The sequence below is a fragment of the Opisthorchis viverrini genome (assembly GCF_000715545.1).
Source record: "Opisthorchis viverrini unplaced genomic scaffold opera_v5_104, whole genome shotgun sequence".
Taxonomy (NCBI): domain Eukaryota; kingdom Metazoa; phylum Platyhelminthes; class Trematoda; order Opisthorchiida; family Opisthorchiidae; genus Opisthorchis; species Opisthorchis viverrini.
In genome coordinates, this window is record NW_008751762.1 from 598,092 (window position 1) to 619,084 (window position 20,993).

The 20,993-nt window shown below is 45.6% G+C and overlaps 3 protein-coding genes across 3 annotated transcripts in view; 2 read left to right on the top strand and 1 right to left on the bottom strand.

Moving 5' to 3' along the window:
• Positions 1-3,823: 3,823 nt before the first annotated feature.
• T265_05556 (hypothetical protein) lies at positions 3,824-4,216 on the bottom strand (the record flags this gene model as incomplete). The annotated part of the gene is made up of 1 exon (XM_009170597.1): positions 3,824-4,216. The coding sequence occupies one exon, from the start codon at positions 4,214-4,216 to the stop codon at positions 3,824-3,826; it is 393 nt and encodes a 130-aa protein (XP_009168861.1).
• Positions 4,217-7,652: 3,436 nt separating this feature from the next.
• Positions 7,653-9,263, top strand: T265_05557 (hypothetical protein; the record flags this gene model as incomplete). Its single annotated transcript, XM_009170598.1, has 3 exons — positions 7,653-7,754; positions 7,794-7,869; positions 7,915-9,263. 3 exons carry the CDS (start codon positions 7,653-7,655, stop codon positions 9,261-9,263), a joined length of 1,527 nt encoding a protein of 508 aa, XP_009168862.1.
• A 5,815-nt stretch (positions 9,264-15,078) lies between these two features.
• Positions 15,079-20,993, top strand: part of T265_05558 (hypothetical protein) — a gene marked incomplete at both ends in the record, with an annotated part of 28,095 nt that continues 22,180 nt past the window's right edge. The window contains 5 exons of the mRNA XM_009170599.1: positions 15,079-15,156; positions 15,203-15,298; positions 17,051-17,117; positions 19,342-19,466; positions 19,569-19,664. Of these exons, the coding sequence (XP_009168863.1) occupies positions 15,079-15,156; positions 15,203-15,298; positions 17,051-17,117; positions 19,342-19,466; positions 19,569-19,664 (462 nt within the window). The remainder of the gene's footprint in view (positions 15,157-15,202; positions 15,299-17,050; positions 17,118-19,341; positions 19,467-19,568; positions 19,665-20,993) is intronic.

Below are 20,993 nucleotides of genomic sequence, written 5' to 3' on the forward strand. Positions count from 1 at the left end.
AACTCCAGCTACCAGATATTTTATCCGGTCGGGGGAAAGTCAGGCCAGTAAAACAGCTCAGTCATTTTGAACAAGCGAACAGCAAACAGCCACTGGAAACGGCAAGTCGCGGGAGCAAATGAATCATCAGGTACCTCTTGGGCAATGGGAGTAGAATGGAGATGTTCAGAGCCTGTGTACTAGGGCTAAACGAACACGAAGCATTGGTGTGAACCACTATCAAGTAGAGGTGCACCGGTGCTATATGTATGTGTGAATGATTGGGCTACGGGGCCAAACAAGTATTTCGCTCATGGCGCATCTCTAGACCCACCATTTGCCATCTAACACCAGAGGCAGCCATATTGATTCTCAAAATATGCACGTGCACGTGTTTACTGCCTGAGAACATTTGGGGGTTTGTACCACACACTGACTGTTACTAAAAACGGGCTTCTCACCTTGAATCGATCTGTCTGCTTGTATAGCAGATTTGGCGTGCATATATAAATGTGCCCGAGAACCTGATTAGCGGCGTATGTCGTCTTCCGCGAAACCACACGTGGAACGTTGATGTTTCCCTCCCGAATTTCTCGACGGTCTCAACAATAAGTGGTGTGCATTTCATATTCCCGCATTAGCTATTCGCTGTGATGAGCGACCTTCAGAACGGCATGCTCGAGGCTATGTGATTGATGCACGCGCCTCTTCAAACGCCCGTTGGCCTTCTCCAGGCGGTTGTTGGTCACATTCCCAAAATGTACCAACCCACGTTGTGCATGAATGGCCCACTTTCGAGTGATGTGGAGCCAGTGGGCAGTCAAATAAGAGACAAAACTGGGATCTGTTCTCCTCGAGATTTGCAAATCGTGGCGAAATCTACGGGATTAGTGTTTGGTGCACAGTCACTTACTCAGCTGCATTATCAAAGCGAGTCATGCGGTGGAATATGTGTCGACTGTGGTTGTAAATAGTCTGCAAAAGTTACTCCAAAGCTATGAAACATATGTGCTTCTGGATGGCTTGCCGTGCGTGAAAATGGCACACTATTACGTCGCAGCCAAATAGAGCTTTGGCAGCCTGCATCTGTGAAGGCATTTTGCCAATGACGAAAGTTTTGACTGCATATTATCCACCCATCATATCCTTGAACAAGCTGATTAGCTTGCGCAATGGCGCAAAACGCTCGCTTTCGACAAAGGCATACATTACGGGTCGACCGATCCCCATGCCATCTGTCACAAGGAAAGTATAAAGCTTGTAACTTAACAGCGAACGTTAGTGGCTCGAAATTTATTTACTCAAGACGGTTAGTAACGTGTGTAGCATCAACGTTTACAACGTCCGGGAAACGTCTAAATAGTGCTATCTGCTGCGTTGGAGAAAAGCACAGGTGATTATATCTGCCACCCTCCGATTCCGCCAGCAGCACGCGACCGCATTCTCGAAACTTGGCTGTGATGGACGACATGTCATTTAAGAAACCAACTAAAAGGTGACCAACGACCTACTAACAATGGGGGTAGACACTTGACGCGATAGTTACGCACATCCGTGATAGTGAGTACCTTTCCAAAGTGGTCGGCGACGTACTGCCGAATCTCCGAAGACGGAGCACCGTATTTCAAAAGGGTAGAACACTCGTTTAATTCATCATTTGTCAGTCGCCGGTTGATGGGGAGCCTGTCAAAAATAAACTTGCTGCGTGGATGGTTGTGGTAGTAGGAAGTAACCCTTAAGCAGTAATGGTGTCGGCGAACGTGGAACCTTGCCGGACAATCAGTACGACGTGCGCTGCAACGGTAGGAGGCTTTTTCATACAAAAGTAGCGAATTGCTCCTCTTTTTGGCGTTTATTCAGGCGAAAACAACGAAAGGTTTCGTCTGGTACTCTTTCAAAGCGACCTGAAATGCATTGAACGAGAAAAAACTTTGGCGAGCTAAATTCTCCACAAAATCATCCTCCGCATTCTCATGATCATCCATAGCAGCCATTTGTAGCGTGGGATGTCAGGAAGTCAGCGGTATTCGACGTTCGAGAGGACGGCACACGTCAGTTCTGAAATGTGCAGATATACGGGCTGGTATTAATGAATCCACACAGTATACACAGTACACATGCGCACAGGTCGGGTGGAACAAGGAAGAAGACCGGAGTGTAGCAACAACGCACGTGTAATAACCCGAACCGAAACCGGAAGGAGCGAAAAGTACAATCAAAGGGGGGCCGGTCAAGGTCAGTGCGGGGGGGGGGGGGGGGCAAAACGTTTTCCTCCTTCGAACCACGGTTTCAGAGAAATTTTCGGCGAGCGTCATGTTAGAATCTTTCTAATGGGTCGGGAAGCGAGAGGTGTAAATATTCCATCCTGATTGGCTCAATTTCTGGTCAATCAGGGCGTTCCGTTTTACCCGTATCCAACCCGTGGCATGTGCCTCACCCACGTGAATTTCGATTGCTCGGGGCAGCTCGCTTCCAGATATATTCCATATAATATCTTATCTACGTGAAATTTATCGACGTCTACTTCGTTGCCGGTGTATGTGTATGTATTTGTCCGGAATGATAGGAAGTTACGCAACTGGTGGCATTTCAGGCAGGTGATTCAGGTCCTGTCGAGCTGTTAGAGGTATGAGTAGTCGTGGTTTCAAACATCCAGCCACAACTTCCCATTGTCCGCGTACGTCAAGCAAGGTAGTCGAAGGCTGATGCTAGTACCACAACCTCGGAAACAATTTATCGTTAGTTCATCACATACAATTTGGACCTGCACGATAAATACCGCATTTTCGACTGTATAGTTATACATAGTCGCTGAATGGCGCTTTAGGTATCACTGATTTGTGTCAGCAACACTCCCATCACATGCATATTGAGACCGTGTAAGTCACCGGGGATTATATTTTAAAAAGCGTTACTCCTTACGCAAAGACAGAGAGCGACTGGAACAAACACTTAAAAGCGCTGTTGCAGTGTATATAAACCAAATAAAGGTTCTATTTATTAGTAAAATCTTACGGAGCCTTTCATGAACTCCTCACAGGTCACAAAATGAAAAACCGAAAAGTTGTGGTAATAGTGATATTCGTAGTCGAAGGATTCCAGGCAGGTCGATGGTGTGAACAATAACGTTAGTTCCAGGACAGAGCCTTGAGGGACATCGCTATGGCCGGTCTTTCTAAAGGCGATTCCCTGTGTACCTTCTCGGAAGAGCTGTATTAACAGTTTGTTGTGGAGAACATTGTCGGACGCTGAAGTCCAATAATATCTCAGCAAACTCATGTCTAATAGCTTGGCAACGACCCATCGGCTAACACGGTTGTCTGACAGTTATCAGTTGGTTACAAAACATCAACGCGGTTCATGGTCGGTTATTTAATCTCCAGCTAACCGCAAAAATAGTCATACGGCGGTTCTCCTGGTGCGAGTGATCAACTAACCGTACTAGGTGATTATTAGCTTGTTATATAATTGTCATAACCGGAAGACCCGTTTTCTGGACTGCGTGTGCTGCTAGGAGCTTTATCGCAAAAATGAAGTTCATCATGCTGCACTTTCGAGGGTTTCACTTTACATTAAGCGCCCTTGCGTATATCCTCCGGTTCGGCTGGGATAATGGGAATGATAGAGTATTTCTCTCGGAGGTAAAGTAACGCACCTCCACCACCCCTTAAGACGATCACATCGGAACGAAGTTTACTCTCTTATAACAGTCGCCGTGTCCCTTATCCCACTCGTCATCCACGTTTTTGCTGTTGCAACCATCGATGGGAAGGGCACTATCACCAACATAGGCTCGTATCTTTTCTCAGCATACTCCTGATGTTTGAGGACTTAAACAGGCATCTTAGTGTGTTGACTGCTCCGTGTGTAAAGCCGAGTTTCCCGGACCGCCACTGTCATAATCAGTAAAACTATTGACAGGGGTGCCCATCAAATTCAGCCTCCGGCTCATCACCTGAAAACCCTGTGTAAACGGATCGGCTTGACCATTGGTTCGTCGTACCCGGATCAATTCTAGACCATCTCGCATTAGCACCGTCTCAGTGCGAAGCGTTTCGTTGAATGCGAGTGCGCTACCCTTCGAGTTGAAGAGTGCGTTGAACACGGATTTTGTTTCAGTGGTGGCCACAATAGGCTTTAGGGGTCGCGGATGTTGGATTGTCTTCTTGCGTACCACCCTGGAGAAATGTCCACACATTATGGGGTTGCAGCCAGGCTTCTCATAAGCGATAAGCATTCCTAGGGAGCAGTGAGATAGGATTCCACCGTCATGATTAAATCGGCCTTGTTACTTAGCTGAGGTAGTGGCGGTGGGCTACAGTCTGTTGTTTCATGTCGGACATGGTTTACCAGTCTCGTGGAGTCACTGAGCTTTTCTGGTGCTGGTGCATCTGACACTAGGTTTTCTCGTTTGGTCTCGATTAGTTTCTTGGTTAGTATTGATCGTTCCCATCGCCATAGAGGGCTTCACATTCCACCAGGACACCATGGACTCCTGGTCAGTACTGAGTCCTACCGAATTGGCGTACGAACCATGTGACGGCGAGCGGCAACCACGGAACCTGGCTGCCCTTCTAGTCGCATTTGGATATGTAGGGGTTAGAGCAGTGATCTCGAACAAACGCTAGATCTGACGGAATGGGCTGATAAAATATACCTATATTTCAGCGTCTTCCAACGATTCTGCTCCCCACCCGTTTTCGCTACCTTGCATTCTGCGTTCGTTTATGCCAAGGCTAGAGTCGTACCTTCGAACGAAAGTCGTGCGTCGCTTGGATCGTCGCTCCCACGCAAACCGCTGTATTGCTTCACGACCATATCCTAGCTTCGGAGCATTTTTCCTGCTACGTCGTTCCCGGTACGTGACACTTCCTCTGATGACAGATGTGCGATCCTGGACTTTGTCATCTCCCCTCGAAATCAGCAGCACGTTGCATACACGTTACCGGGATGGCCACGCTCTGCCTGATGTGGGAAGCCAGAGTGTCGCCGTACCAAGCCGTCATTGCGTATCTTTCAGGGACATATGTTACTGGTTTCTGTTCGCAGGGTACCTAGGATAAAACTTCCTACTGATCGCAACATGGCTGTTCGAATTATAACTCTCTCCTGCACGATGTAGCTGTTTCCCTTAGCAAATGCGCCCATCACACCTTACTCTCTTCGGATCCAGTATTGAAAAATTACGACAGCTCGTTTTGAAGGCCCTGCAGTGGATCGGGCGTCTCATTTCTTTGTCAGACCTCTTTCAGTGACAGTTTATGCGATGAGCTACAAAGAGTGATCAATCGCGATATCCTGATGATTGTGGACGACTGAAACACAAGAACTTTGGTTTCAAGGGATACCCTCTGTGGGAATTTCAGTGGGAGGTACAATCGGTTGATCAACTTTTCGCATTCAATCGACTCGTTATACCTAATCTATGTTTCCAGCATCCAAGGAGGCGTCTACTCGTCTCGTATCCCAGTAACTGTAGCAATGCTTCCAAAATTTATAAATCCTGATGATATCCAGATGGGCATTGTCTGTTGGAGACTGTGGATCCCATCTCAACGGGGATTAAATGCTTCTGACTTCACTTATCGGCCTTCTTAGGTAATGTCCTACATAGTGCCTCAACCGGCCCGGGCTCAAACATAGGTTTGTGTTACTTGACACCTTAATGTTATACCCAGACCTAGGCAGGGGAGGTCGAGGTGCAGAGGTCGGAAACAACACTCTCTTCGGTAAACGATGGTTTGGTGCTGAACACATTGTTCGGTGGAAGTCTTCGCTTCACAACCGAATACTCGCTTTCTGATTTACGGATTCGTGGGCACAAATCTAATGAGCTATGGTTCTTGGGAAACGGTTGTCGAAGACATGAATATGTCTCAGTTTCGCTGCTCGAAGAGACCATGACTCAGCCATACAAGACAGCCCGTACTGTAGTTCGGTACATACGTCTCTTGAGATTCATGGTTATGCCGATTTGACACCATGGGTGTCTTAAATTAGTGAACGCGACTCGAGCCTTACTTGCCTTTATTTGACTACAGTTGAAACTAGTACAACTTCGAAAGTATGTAAAATGCCCCACAACTAAGAGTGTCTCTCTCTGACTCGTAGGTGGCTTGTTCAGTATGACCTTACACTTTGTGGGTGCAAAACGCATGCCAAAGGATGGAGTTGCTTTGGTCGGTTCACCTAAATACACTTGCGTCTTCGTTTCGAAGATCAGAACGATATTGTTTACATATTTCTACTCGACAAGGTTTCGTCAGCGGCTATTTGAGCATGGGGTGTTTTTCTCGCTTTATAGTTGATCGCGAAATTAAACAGGAATTGTTTAACGAACACCACTTTGCGCCTTGAAAACCCACGAATACTAAAATTGTGGATCGTTTATACGTACGGTGTTGTTCTAGCGTCTGAGGCAGTCTGAAGAATTGATCAACACAACCCCTAATAGCGCGGAATCCTGCTTGCTGCTCTCGATTCAGTGCTTCCTGGGACATCATAAGGTGGCGAAGGAGAAGTGATGTGGAGAATCGTTGTGACCGGGGTCAAGCTGATCAGCACGTGATAACCGTACTTCGGGTACTCTCACCGATTTTCCCCAGTTGTCTGGGCCATTTTCCTTTCCTAAATGCAGACAAACAGTCCAGAAAAGCGCTGACTGAGGACTTCATCCCCATCCTTGAACAATGCGGGCATGATGTCACCTGGGCCGGAATTTCGGTGGCGCTTGAGAGAACAAGTGCAGTTTTAAATATCGGGGGCCGAAGAGAGTTCCACCGTCCAGGGTTTGGCTTCAGTACCAGGGTCCAACTGAATAGCAACAGTTGGTCAGAAGAATTGTTGTTCTTCATTGGAGATGATCACGAAGATGATCCTTGATGGTTTCGCTCACAGGCGGTTTCTGGGGATCGGTCGCACGGATCAACTGAACGAATCCTCGGACATTTCCGACTCTAGGTGTTACCCGTTTCCTAAACCCACACTCACTGTCAGGCCAAATTATGTTCGGCACCGGTGGGGCGCACCCTCCCATGGGGTCAGGCCCACTGTACAGAGCACATAATAAATGGCAGAGAGTACAGACAGGAAACCTCCACTTGGGACCTAGGTGTTATCCTTCGATCGGATATGAAAATTGAAGACAGCAATGCAGATCGGGTCGTCAGCTCTGAGGCTGTTGTGGCCTTCGAGACTTTTATAGTTAATCATCTTAGAATGCCTCATCCGGACTTGTGTTTTGAAAAGGATTCAACGGCATCCGAGAGAATGATGGGCTAGAATGATCACTTGATCACGACTCATGAAGGCGAGATACGCTTTGAATACGTTGGTCACCACCTAACCTCTAAATGCTTTGATTGCGATAAGTGTCCACGATGGCCGTCTGGTATGTTGTGTGGTGGCTATTCGGGACACTCACTGTTTAGTAAGATCCATCGGTTGAATGCTTTGTTTCAATAAATTATCGGGTTGATGCGTCCGAGTATATTGGTCCCTCACGCTACTGTTTATTCACAACCTAGAGTTTTTTTACTGTGTTGTCTTTCTCTCTGGTATGTCCCTTCTCCCACAGAAAACTGCAATGAATACAGCACTTACGTCATTAATTCATACGTTCATAATTCCCGTTTACCTTTGCATTTGTTCCCATAACCTTTTGAACTATTAGCATGTTGCCATGCACCGCTATGAGTAGTGGCACTGCGGATGAATTAAAAGAAAGGGTCAGGTTGCTTCAACGCGAACTCGAATTTAAGCGCAAACTACTAAAGGTATTTCCTGTATGGTTTTCGCTGTGCTAGCGTGCCTAGAAAGTAGAAAGAAAACATATGCCAACTACGGGAAAGATTCTTTTGGAATCTAATGCATTGAACGACCAAATTGATAGTAAGTAAGCAGAACTAAGTGGAACATCACCTCCTTTCATTTTAGGTCAGGTTTCTCTTGAAGCTTCTACCCCGAAGGCGTCGATTCAAGAACACACTCCACAATCGTGCGGTTCTCTGGAAAGTTTAGAATGCGTCGATCTTTTGCATTCAGACCCACTGCTAACCTGCAGCTCTCTGCAGCATGAGACGTCGGTTGTGGTTCATTTGTTGGCTGCCGCCCTAGATTCACATGAATTGATTTTATTTTACAATCCGAAGGGATCCAATCACTGTCCTGTTGTGTGGCGGAAGAAACTGATTTCCGATGTGACTACGTTCATTCGTATTTTAACACCACCATCATCTGGTTCCTGTGAAGCTGCTTTTGGTTTGGTCGTTGGTGAACTGTTCGAAAGTAGTAGCTCACATCTTGTTACGTTGTACCAGTTCAGTTACGTTACCACATGTTTGCCGTTCATAGCATCGCTGGTGGACGTTTCGACCTTACCATTACCCAACCCGCACAAGTTAAAGAGCGATCGTTGCAAATCACTCCACTGTACCATTTTCGGTTCTTTCGACAGCAAAATTTGGATTTCTCTATTTTTGCCCGAGAGCTGTTGCCACGTACTACTTGAAGTGTTTGACGCCCGATTTGTTTGGCGACTTAGTGACATGAAAACAGTGGATCTAGGTGGCCATCAAAGTCTCTCGAACTGGTCCACTTCAATTTCAGCCTGTTCCATTGATGGGAAGAATTGGGCCCTAGTTGGAATACATTCCGACAGTGATTCTGGCACATGGCTCTATCACCAGTGGCGTCCAGGTTGTTTTTCTGGGGACCGTGAATCAGAATTTGAGCTTTTGTTGATGCCTATCAAATTGGCAACCGGGTTGCATGTAACACGGACAGAAAATCTGGTGTTTCGTCGCCTAAGCGCAGTTGCGTTGGAACGGGATTCGGCTCGCACACTTTTGTCAGTCGTCGCGGATGCTGTATCTGAATCAGGGACCAAACCAATTTTACTGGTTGCTGTCGCTTCTGACAAACAGTGTTTAGTATTAAGGGTATCGGATTTAACCCTTCCCCAATATTCTTCTCAACCAGCCATCTGGTTGCTCCTACAATTAAAGGACAGCAGATTCAAGCAGACAATAATCGGTATTACCCCAGCGGGGACAATCCACTGTCACAAACTTCAGGTTTCCACTTGGTCTGTGAGTAGTTTACTAGAGCCCTGTGACACGGTTGTCTATCCCAACACTTGTACAGTTAGCATCGGTACTGATTTCAAATTCGGGGTTTTGCCCCTTGTACACTTTGACCAAGTTTATTCGTTGCTATCCCCCTTGCTCGTGACCTGCCTTTTCAATGACAAGTCCCTCACATTTTCTCTTGTTTGTAACACCTGAGTCGACTGATTCGCACTGCAACCATCTTGTGTTAGCGTCCCATATATTGTCCTCGCTCTTGGGCGGTACTTCTGAAACGTGTTCATTAGCTATGATTCACTGCTTCGGGTTTTGCTTGTTGTATCCTTCGTTGCTATCGTTAGTAAGCTTTGTTATTTAAATGTGACGCCACTTTGATTGGTTTGTCCCGCAACGGGTAGTGCGATTTAGTTGTGTGTTGTGTCTTCTCACAAGCAAGGCTGTCTCCTGGTCGCGGTTTTCGGTAAACGTGTCATTGTTTATTAAGTCGTCTTTGGCCGTTTGACTGTTCCCTGAGGTGGGTTACAACCCTCCGTGATCAACTAAAGTGGCATCAGGGTCTGCTTGTGAAGTACCAAATTTGCGTAAAAACATCAGTAACTAATCGTGCACACAAATGGAGAATTTACCGACTACAGCGGTATCCAGAGAGAGATCTTCACTTGCCCACCACTGATGGATGACTGCTCTTCGAGCGTAATGTCTGTGTACCATTACCGGTGTATTTATTGTGTAGAATTACGTGTAAAATTTTGTAATCTTGTGGAATGGATTTTCTCCAACGAAATGCTTGGTGTTTGACTGAGTAAGCATCGACATATCAATATCGCATCTCCTACCGAATTTCTCTACTCCCTACTAGAAAGTTTCGCCTTCGCACCAACATGGACATTTTAAGTATCTTGGTCAGTGGATAGCATTCTTATTGGAATTGTCTATGTTCTTTACTTGTTTCTGTCTCATTTCACTGAGCGCCGTCTTCAGTATTTTTATTCACCTTCAAGTTCACCTCATATGTCACATGTTAGAATGTGACAGGTGAAATGTTTGGACTTCTATGTATTTTTGACAGTCAGTTCGGATTCATGGCCTATGCTTAAGAATAAAGTTACTTCCAGGGACTAGAGGAATGCTAACATTAGAATAAAGAATGAATTTCGCTACATGAAATCCTCATCTGGTCAAATCGCTTTTTACCTCCAGAACATTATGCTAGAGCAGTTACTCTAACTGTATTTGGAAGCTAAGAGATGATATCAGACATGACACCAACGCCTTGCTTTGGTATTCTGCTGCGGTATACTGATCGAACTCGGGGCACTAATACGGTAATTGTACCATTCATAGAACTCTCCCGTAGAAAACCTCCATACTGTCCTGAATGGTTTACATATTCTTAGTGGAGCTCAGTGGTTAGAGCGCGAATTCACTGACCGGGCGGTCCGTGGTTCGAACCCAACTTCTGCCTCTCTGCTTCCCCTGTCTAGGCTTGGACAACCTGGTAGTATCCCAGCCCTTGTGCATACTTCGATTGGTATGGTAGCTAGGCACCGAAAGGATGTTACAAGCGAACGACTCACGACTACTTTATCAATCAATCCAATTCAATTCAATCAGTTTTTCAGTTATGCCATAGGGACATTGATTTCAGCTGCTACAGTTTTGATAATCGGAAAACGGGAAAGTTGATTATACAACCAAGCCTCGAAGGCGAAGGCATTTTCAGTTTGTTCGGAACTCGGGCAGGTACGCATTGAAGGCGTTAGCTTTGGTACACGAGCGCCACCGACTGCGATTGGACCATTTCCGCCAATGTTATTAAACACGGATGATTTGAGTCCCGAGGTCCCCATCCAGGGAGGCGACAGTTGCCCACCCGACTAAGTTTACTGGTTGTTGTTTTCGCGTTTCGTTGCCAGGTCATGCACTGTCCACCTCTAGGTCGCTTCCACTCAGCGCAGGGCTGGGAGAAAAGAGCTCTGTGAGGCAGACGGTCTCCTGGCATGCGGAGTACATGTCCCAACCGGCACAACCTATGAAGCGTGAGTAATTCATCTGTCGCGGGAGAGCTCCTTCCTAAGACTATCTGGCATACCTCAGCATTAGTAATCCGATGTTCCCACCAGACCTCACCAACACTTCGGAGGCACGGATGGCAAACACTGCGCATAGGGGCCACGTCTTTCATCCATAAAGCAGTAGGGATCGCACCACCGCCATGTAAACTCTTCCCTTGACAGACAAGCTCATACGACGTTCTGGATCCATTCTTGAAAACTGGGATGGTGGTCGAGGATCTTAATCCGGTTGGTATTCTGTTTTCGTTCCAAATCTTCTGCAGTGTGGTTGTCACACTTTTCACCGGGACCTCTCCACCTTATTTGAAGAGCGCGGGGTGTAAACAATCCGAGCCAGGTGCCTTGTCGCGCTTCAGGATTGAAATCTCACGCTGGTTTTCAATTGCTGATGGTGGGTGGGTGTCGATGTTCCATTCGGGTCCGCTTGGTTCTTCCAACCGTTGTGTTTGAGGAGACCAGGTGAACTGTTCTTTGAAGTACTCCGCCCACCGCCCAAGACGGCGATTGAGGGAATGAATGCTGTTCAGTCTTTTTCGCGTATTGTCTCATTGACATCTGCCTTTTTTGACCCGTTTATCGGATCAGTTGAAACAGTGTACAACTGCTGCTTGCAGCGAAGACATTCCCCAGTGCAAACGGATCCAGTCCAGTAAGGTGCTTTCAGCCTTGGGGCTGAGTTCAACTCCTACACCGTAAATGCCACGAGCCATTGCGTCAAGATCACCGGATTCCCGAAAAGTGAAATGTGGAACATCTGGGCTCCTAAGCGGCTTGAGGGGCACGACCGAAGTGGGGTCTTGTGTGCATGTTTCGGAGACACAACATCCATAGAGAGGGAAACATGCAAAAAATGCTTGTTTTCCAATTCGAAATAGACTAGGACATTGAAGGTCGCAACGTGGGCCAGATCTTTTGAGTTTAGTAGATGATTGTTTTGGTTTATTTTTCTGGGCAATGGTTGAGACACGGAACAGTGGCTAAGGGATTGGCAGATGGGTTGATTGCACTGCACCGTACGATGTGTTTGGAGGGAATGCGGGGGAAGCCGGTGAGCGAAGAGCTGCAAGAGCAAGCGATACTTCTCGATTGCCCAGGCCGAAGAGGGGAGTTTAGTTGAGGTAACCCACCTTGAACCTTTGACTCGAAAGTCTGACCCACAGGGCAGTGGGAGAATATAGGGTTTTCATGGGGGACCCTTCCCTGAGCCAATGACTCAATAGTCTGACCCACTTGGCTATTGGGGGCCGGCCTGGCCCGGGGGCGCAGGGAGTAGGACATTACTGTCTCACTCCTGATGCGGCTGCGCACAGCAGGTGCCTTTTGCGTAGCATGTGGCCCTTTTGTTTTGAAAGTATTTCGACCGTATTGAATAATGCGCCGGCGGTCACGGTCAACCGTTGGGCGATCGGAGTGCGCGGTTTTTGGGCCGAGCTTTTCTAACCCGTCCTCCCTCGGGGGAAAGGGGCATCGCTGCCTCCATAAATATGGACGTGCCGGTCGCCTGGGTGGGAACATCTTACTGCCTTCACACTCCTATCGCAGAGGACAGGACGACTTTACCTACAGACCGCCTAGTGATACGATTACTCGCAGTACGGGAACTCGCTGTTCTTCGTCGGGTTACTCCCCGTTGGTTGAATCTTTAGGAACCCAGTTCCAGCCAGTACAGCCTGCAGGATCATTGCAGCGCAGAAGTCCGACCACCATGACATGGTGACAGTTTTAGGTCGAGACCACTTTATATTCATAGCAGAAGAGTTTCCCCGTCATTATGACCAGAAAAGATCTAGCCCTGAACTATGATAGGTTTGATTAAAACGAAGTGGCCTCTTTGGGGTTCTTGCAGCAAAATCATGTGGTCACACATAAACAGAATACTCAGCCTGAGACAACGGGACAATTGTAGTCAAAATGCCATTTTACAGCACGGAATCTTCTTCGAATTAACAAACAAATGTCGGAATACACAAGCACTTCTGGATGACTCGCTCACTAGCAGAAGGCAAATAACGTTGAAGAATAATAATCACGTGTTTTGTTGTGGCAGGGTGGTACTTCTTTTCCAGACGCAATAATTCATCCGAAGGTCAGATTCATTGTCCGCCCACATAAACAGCCCGATCCAATCATGAAACTGTTACCATTAAATGTATCACCTATCCTTTACACTGAGCTTTAATAGTTTTCCCATTCTAAATCAGTCATGTGGTCTTTGGTTCAGGGAAATGGTACACGTTTTCCCTGTGTACATGAGACAGAAGTCGTAATATAGAGTTTACAAACATTGGTGTGTTTGGTTGTTTGCGACAATACAGTCACCATCTGTACCGGACGTTTTCTATACTTGTATTGGCTTCCCAGTGTCACGAGTGAGGCAGTTGTCCTTTGGACATGCGTGTGTGCCTCTTTTCAACGCTGCGCTCCACGATTATTTCACTGTGGTAGTCGAATTTGGCTAGCCGCTCGGTTGATTGATTGTTGGGTAGTACCCGAAATATAGGTAGCTATTGACTGACATCAGTGGGGCGAAGTCGTGCACCGGCGGACTTTGGTGCTTCATTACCCCAGCACAGACCGCTTATTTGTTGTCTGTAGCTCAGTTTGTGTAGTTGAAATCCAACTTCTTCAGTGGATTGTATACCGACGCACCGCCACACCTTTACAGACTAACAATTTAGCTCGATTCGCAACTAAAAGCTCGCAGCAAAACGGTCAATTCTCGAGTTGTCTTGTTTTCCTGCCCGTCAACTGTTCAGAATCCTGTAATAACACGATTCACATCCCGCCTTTCACCCTTGTTCTTCTTTGTTTTATCTGGGCACACTGAAGATGCGGTTGTTTGGTTAGTGTAACCAACAGCTAGATGCAAGCCCTGTTTACATCAACTCCCGTGCCGACAAGTCTTCGTGACTTGAGTTCTCTTGCGTTAGAGGTCAACACAACTACTTGAATTTAGTTATGCAAGCTATTCAGGTGTTCAAAACGAGATTTCCGAGAGCCTTTCTACACTGCCTGGGGCAAAGTCTCAATAGCGAGTGTCCACAGTGCGCAAATTAAGAACTGGGCGCACGCAGATTTACACCCATTTATCGAGTTGCTCTCAGAATTTGGTTTCTGCGACACACTGGCAACTCTGTATAATATCGTGATGAAATCAGCTACCAAGCTTAACAGGTTTTTCACTAAAAGCCGATAACTCTGATGGCACTTTATGTCTTCTCAGTGCTCGTTCTTAGAAGTAGTAAGTTAGGTACAATTGCACCCATGAAAACTGTGCAGAAGCACCGAGAAAACTCAAATCTACAGATCATTTCGAGATGAGAACAGGTGGCTGAGGTTCCTTTGAGCCAGCGAGACTGACAGAAATTCTGTCCTTTAATCTTGGGTGCTTCCTTTGCAGCATCGTTACAAACAACTTAGCTTCCTTATCTAAACGTTGGGCTATAATCGACTGTTAGGCAGAATTCTGCGCTGTTTCCGCAGTTAACTGGACTGATTTGGATAAGAATTTAGTGTGGATCCTTCACAATGTGAATTTGTCGCCGCTCGTTATGCTGGCTTCAGTAAATTGTTTTTCTGAGTTAAACTTTCCGTACATTGTTGTTGTGCAGTTGAACGAAGCAGAAAGGCCTTTTTTACACTTCATGTGTGTTAGCTGTTCAGTTGGCACATGTTCGAGCTAGTGCGACGTTAGTGACAGCAAACATTTTTCTCAAAGACCTTTCAAGAATCAATTTTTACATTCGCTGTCATTGTTACTTTTTCTTAAGAGTGAGGTAGCCAGTCAGTGGAATTACAGGAAACCAATAGACGTTTGATGGCCGCTTTCATTTCAGCCCACATTTTCTCTTTCAGTCACTTTTCGATCTTGACAGTCTTACTTATTGCGGGGAAGGCAACAACACCATCGTCGTATCCCACGTAACAGTAAGTCCTGCATGTTCACCGGATCAATTAATCTCAAAACAAAGGAGGGCTGTATTATACGCATCCACAAGACCGATGGACACACAAAGGTAGGTATTTCGTCAGAATTTCATCTTGTCTGTTACAATAATTCAGGGTCACCGTGAGCGAAAGTCACTGTCTTCACTGACTCAGGTCGCCGCCAACCCACACATTTACCGGTGCTTTGGTTCTGCATTTACCAGACAAATGGTAGGTGTTGACCTTACGCGTCTCTTACGCTGTCACCTCGAAGACATTAATTGGTTAATTTTTCCGGACATAGTTCCAGTTAATTTATACTTCTATCCCAGGATCCATAGTTCATTGAACGTCATTCAAACACAATTTTGATAAATGTGGAGATCTCACTTTCTGGTCATCTTGCATAACCAACATTTACGCTGATACTTTTACGAATTCCACCACGCATTATTTCACGCTTGTTTCGATGACCACGGTTGACCGCTGGTGTCCATCGTTTTGCTTGCACAACAGTTGAGCCGATCACTGGGAAGGAGGCTGATTTGCTGGGCTTCAATTTTACTTAGATCTAACGGTGTTAACTCTTTTTGAGTGACATTAGGAAAACGTGGAATGCGATAAAACCAATTCATACAGTTACTTCAGCGGCGACGCGCGGAACAAAATAAAAAAAACTGGCGAGTAACTGTCTAATAATTCAGCCGTTTCACTCACCCACCTAAGCGAGAGCAAACGTAGCGTGACTCCCAAGCACTCCTGAGCCCCAAGTGATGAAACGTAACGAAGTGTCAATGAAGTCTCAACAACATTCAGTGTTAGCTTTCGGGTAAATCACAACAGGACGGGGAAAGCTGAGTTTATACCAATGAAATATAGGACGTCTGATCTCCCTACATGTCTTTTCAGAAACACGTTGAGATTGTTTGCACAAATGAGTTCATGAACATCAATGTCTGCACAATTTGAGTCTTGTCCGTAGGCGAATGGGCCTGTACTATTACAACAAAAGGCGGGCTCTTGGAACGTGAGAGGATGAATGTACTGGATACTTTTAATAGGGTGGGGTCAGCTATGATGGACCGATCCTACAATGCAGATTGACTTACTATTGATCGTTACATAGTAATTGAACAATTTTCAGTTAGGTTCATCTCTGAAGTAGATGTTCTCCGTAAGACGGTGGTTTGATATGGATCCACGATATCGACAAAGAAGTAACTATGACAGCTCATCCCACAGCTTGCATCAGACACTCCACTGGGTAACCATAACTGCCCCTTCGTCAAAGGTGTTTGCCGAGTATCATAGTTCATCTATGGAATCACCAGTTGGACATCCTGCCGATTTTCTAATTCCTCCTCGCCTTTCATTCTCATTCCCTCTTTGCGCGGGATGGTGGATGAACAAGGCTCAGAGTAAAACGCCTACGGACCATCGACCCTGTACATAATGTCATGGTGGGCAACTCCGAAAATAGATGCCTAACCATAGCAGTCTCTCTGAACAAAGTTCCACCAACCTGTATCCATAGTTAATAACTTACCCATCAGACACCTAGCTTGTTTCATTGTTTCCTGCTTTGATCAATAAATACTTTTCAGCAATCGGGATCGGTATGTGTTTCACACACTAGGGCTATTTTGGATAGTCTGTCGAAATAACTTTGTGCGCAGGCTTCCATGGTTCGAACTAGACTCTGGTCTATCTTTAAAATAGATTATTTGATTTCCTTTTGTCCTTGTGTTCCAATTTTTACTATTGCAAGTCTCGTTGCTGGTGTCTTAAAAATAAAACCTTCCTCTCTTTTCCTGGTGGTGATTCCGTTACGTTATGTCAGACATAAACTACGGTGACATAATGAACTCGGAAGTAAAGGAGCGCATTGTTTGGTGATCCTAAGACTTATACTCCGCAATTATTTGCATTCTGAGTTCTTTTCCAACTTTGAAAATATTTATTCAATTTTGGCCATTTTCCCAGCATTTAGTTCAAACTACTCCTTCATTCTTGAAAAAATTGGAGCAGAAGATTGCACCTTATCGCCCAGGTAAGCTTTTTATTACGGCTCCTCCCCTTATCACACGTTCCATTCATCTTTAACGGATACTCTGAACTAGACTTACTTTATTTTTTGATTTATTCTTGCTATTCTCGGAGTTTTGCATTAAGATAATCGAGACCATAACAGCCGTTTATCTACTGGTTGAGTTCTGCTTGCTCAACACCATTCCTTGTTTGATAGACCCGTGCAGGTTTGAGTTATTTATTGATCCCTTGGAATCCAGTACAAAACACCTCCCTATCAAATACGAAGTCCGGGATTGCCTAACCGAATACAAGCTGTCTGGTTGATATCTTAGTTGTCTTCCTTCGAATTTTTCATCCGGACGTATTGTACGACCTTTTAGTGCAATTTTTTTCAGTGAGTCCCCTCCAATGGGAGGTCAAGTACCTTCTTTCCTGTGCTACTCTTTTGAAGGATATTGTAGGTGATTTGTTAGGATGTGCTGCATTACCGAAAAGTTAAATACTCTTGTAATAACTAGAAACTGTACTATTCGGTCGGTTCACATCACCGAGCTACGATTACTCATATGATTTTTGGCCACACCGTTTGGCCAAAGATTTGTTGGTCATCGATGACAGATTCCGATGATAGCTTGATTTGCTCTCTTTCCGAAGTATGAGTTAGCTCTTGAGAAGAACATGTGCCTGCGTTTAAGGAACCTTAAAATGGGTTAATTTCTGTGAAGTCTTCCAATCTGTTCATGGACCAGTTGCAGCTACTCTGAAAAAGTTACCCACTAACACAACTCTCAACGTCTGCATACGTATCCGATCAGATTTTGGAACCTGTTTGATATAAAACTTTGACGTTAGAAGCCGTAATTTAATAAATGAAGGTTGTTCAACCTTACAGAGCATCGTTTTTTATGAAATATTTGTAACTCACATAAGGAACAAAGCCCCAGCAACATTAGTCGTTCTTATGGTGTGTCGTGTACCCTACGTATGGGATAGATACCGTACGTTCCTATGAGGACAATTAAACAATTGAACGGAATACAACAATTGCGTGAATAATCGGTTCGTGGTTCTACACGGAAATTATGTGTGAGAAAACAAGGATAGTTGAGGTCACGTTTAGGTTGGCTCTTGTATGAACAGATCGGATGAGATGGAAGTCCCACCATAATGGTGTCAGTGTTAACGTTTCTTTCTCGCGCACATGCACTCTCGCTGTATACTGGTGTGAAAACATTGAGTATATTGGGTTGTGATTGGATAAGGTCGAGTCGATAAGCAAGCTCGTTCAGGTCCATTACTCACATTGTGCCTTCCGCATCTCTGGACTATCCGTAATCATCTTTATGAACAGCATTACACTAGTGGTGAAAACTGGTTCTTAGCTACCATATATGCGTGAGGCTGGAAGTTCTTCGAAGGAGTAAAAATAAAGACGAGTAGGGGCTTATTGCAAGGGATCTATATCTCTTGGGAAAGCAATCAATAGAAGGGTGCCTACACCTTTCAAAATGAGTAAAATAAAGACATCTGCATGTCATGTTGGAGCAAGGCGCCACCAGCGGGTTTGGCCTAGCATCTTTAGCGAGTACCGCCCAACATGAACCCAGCTAGGCAACCCGGCTGGGAGGTGACAGCAGGTTAGACATTTGGGTCAGTTGCGTGCCATGTACTGTTGAACAGGGTATCTTGATCCAAACCAGTTCTGTGAAGCTAAGACAAGGAATTCGATTCTCCTCTATAGAAAATTCGATTTAAAAATACTGACCTATTCGCGGAAGTAAACTTTCGTGAGATTCGCGGAAACCGCTGGTCCACCTCAGGTTGCTGCTCAAGTCCTTTTTTCAGGTCATGTGGTCATGCCTAGTACGGTGAAACTGTTCTGTTCTTCTATCCCGAAGGCAACATATACTGAAGTTGGGATTTTGCCCCATGTTGCTTGCTGGCTGACGCACATATTTTTGACCCTCGAAAGGCTGTATGTAACCAGCCGACCATTACGATCACCGTAATTCTGAATATCTCTGCTTCGTAGGTGGCGTTTGTAAGGGGTCTTGGTTTTGCGCGTTTTTGTTTATTTGTCTGTTTCACCCACATTTGGTTTGATCTGAGTCGCATCTGCGCACCCTTCAAATAGTTGTTGCTAAGCTGTTGGCGGTCTTGTCATGAGATTTTAGCTCACCATTCATTGAATCCCAACAAGCTTGCTTTTATTTTAATATTGTATTCCTCTGTCACATTTCTAGAGTACAGAAGAGCGAAGGGGATTGATCACTCGGAACTACTTGTGATTGTCGCTCCGGACGCGGCAAGGATTCCTCCGAGTTTATCCGGGTATAGCTATGGTTCGGCCATCTGTGTCGAAATCAAAGTGAGTTTTCTTGCTAGATGACCCGTTTTCTTCACTCTTCGGAATGGTGCCGTGGCCTTTCGACTAAAACACTACTTTCCCTTTCCTTTTCTGCTTTGCTAGCCCAAATTCGGTGCCTTCTTTCTTTGGCCGTCGACTGACTCTGTGCATACAGTGAAATCATCTAGCGGGCTTTTCTGTCTGCGACAAAATCATTCAGTGAGTGCGCGAACCTAATTCCGGCGAATTGTTGCCGCGCTTTCCATTGTTCTGACCTGGTGTCTTGTCTTTGAGCCACTGCATAGTGGCTCTGCATGACCAAAGCAGACATGACGACTACTAATATGGTGAGATTTAGAAATTTCAATTGCGATTTCGTTGTTCAGCCGAAGTCAGAGTATGATGAAAAGCCGAAAGGCACTGTAAATTTTCCATGCTGACTGGCTATCACCGTCAGTACGCACCTGACGACTTCCTGTTGAGAATCGAACCCAGACTTGACATCTCGTCCACTAATTGAGAACTGCATCGTTCAACTACTAGAGGCTCGTGGGCATTGCATCTAACACGCATTTGAAACATGGAATAGCGCCGATCATCCTTCAGGTTTACCTTTTGTCCACGTAATTCATTTTGCTTTTGTAATTTCTGACCTTATCGCATGTGAATTGCCCTACATAAGTATTGCTGCATTACATTCTGACAGCAGCTATATGGCTTACAAGGCTAACCATAGGTCGAACATCTTTCTTTTTGGAAGGATAAAAGGAAACTCAGTTTCGTCACTTCGATTCCTCGAAGCTGTGCTAGTTACAGGAGGGGAATGCCGAGGGACCTCGGAAGCTTTCCAGCTAAGCTAATAAAATTCGTGTGATTTGTAGCATAAGTACAAAGGACAGAACCAGTAGCCGAGAGGACGTCTAACTTATAGGCAGATAAATCTAAACATCGTACCTTTCCGAGTGAGAGAGAGAGAGAGACCTCTTCAATTAGTTTGACGGCCTGTCACCGTCTGCCCACCACCCCCGGTCTAACAACATCTGCACTCCGGGTTTGTGGTTGGACCCTGATATCTATGGCTCCCTGATTCATGTATCTGGCAATCGTTGTGTTAGCTCGGATGGAACTAATGATCTGGGGGTAGGGGTAATCTTTTGGCATATCGACCATCCTCCCGCCAGCACTTCGAAAGGCTGCATGATTTGTACGGTCTGGTCATGTCACCACAAGCCCCGGACCTTGGATGCATTTTCTATTGGATCAATTTATAGTATCCTTCTTTCTGTTCGGTGGTCCGAATGTGCCTCCATCCATTCGCATACTCCGGCCCGTTGAAGTTTTCGGAGGACCAGTTTTGTCAGTTTCCGGTCCTCGCTTTGGACAGTGAATGTACCATACTGCCCCACTTTCAAGTCAGTGTAACCTGGTGCCTCTTTCGTGAAGAGCTTACTTACCTCTTGGATCACTTCATTCCACCTAATGGGAGAAGTCATCTCCATAAACGAACTCCTTGAATCGGTTCTGACCCGATCACCCGATGAAGAAGCG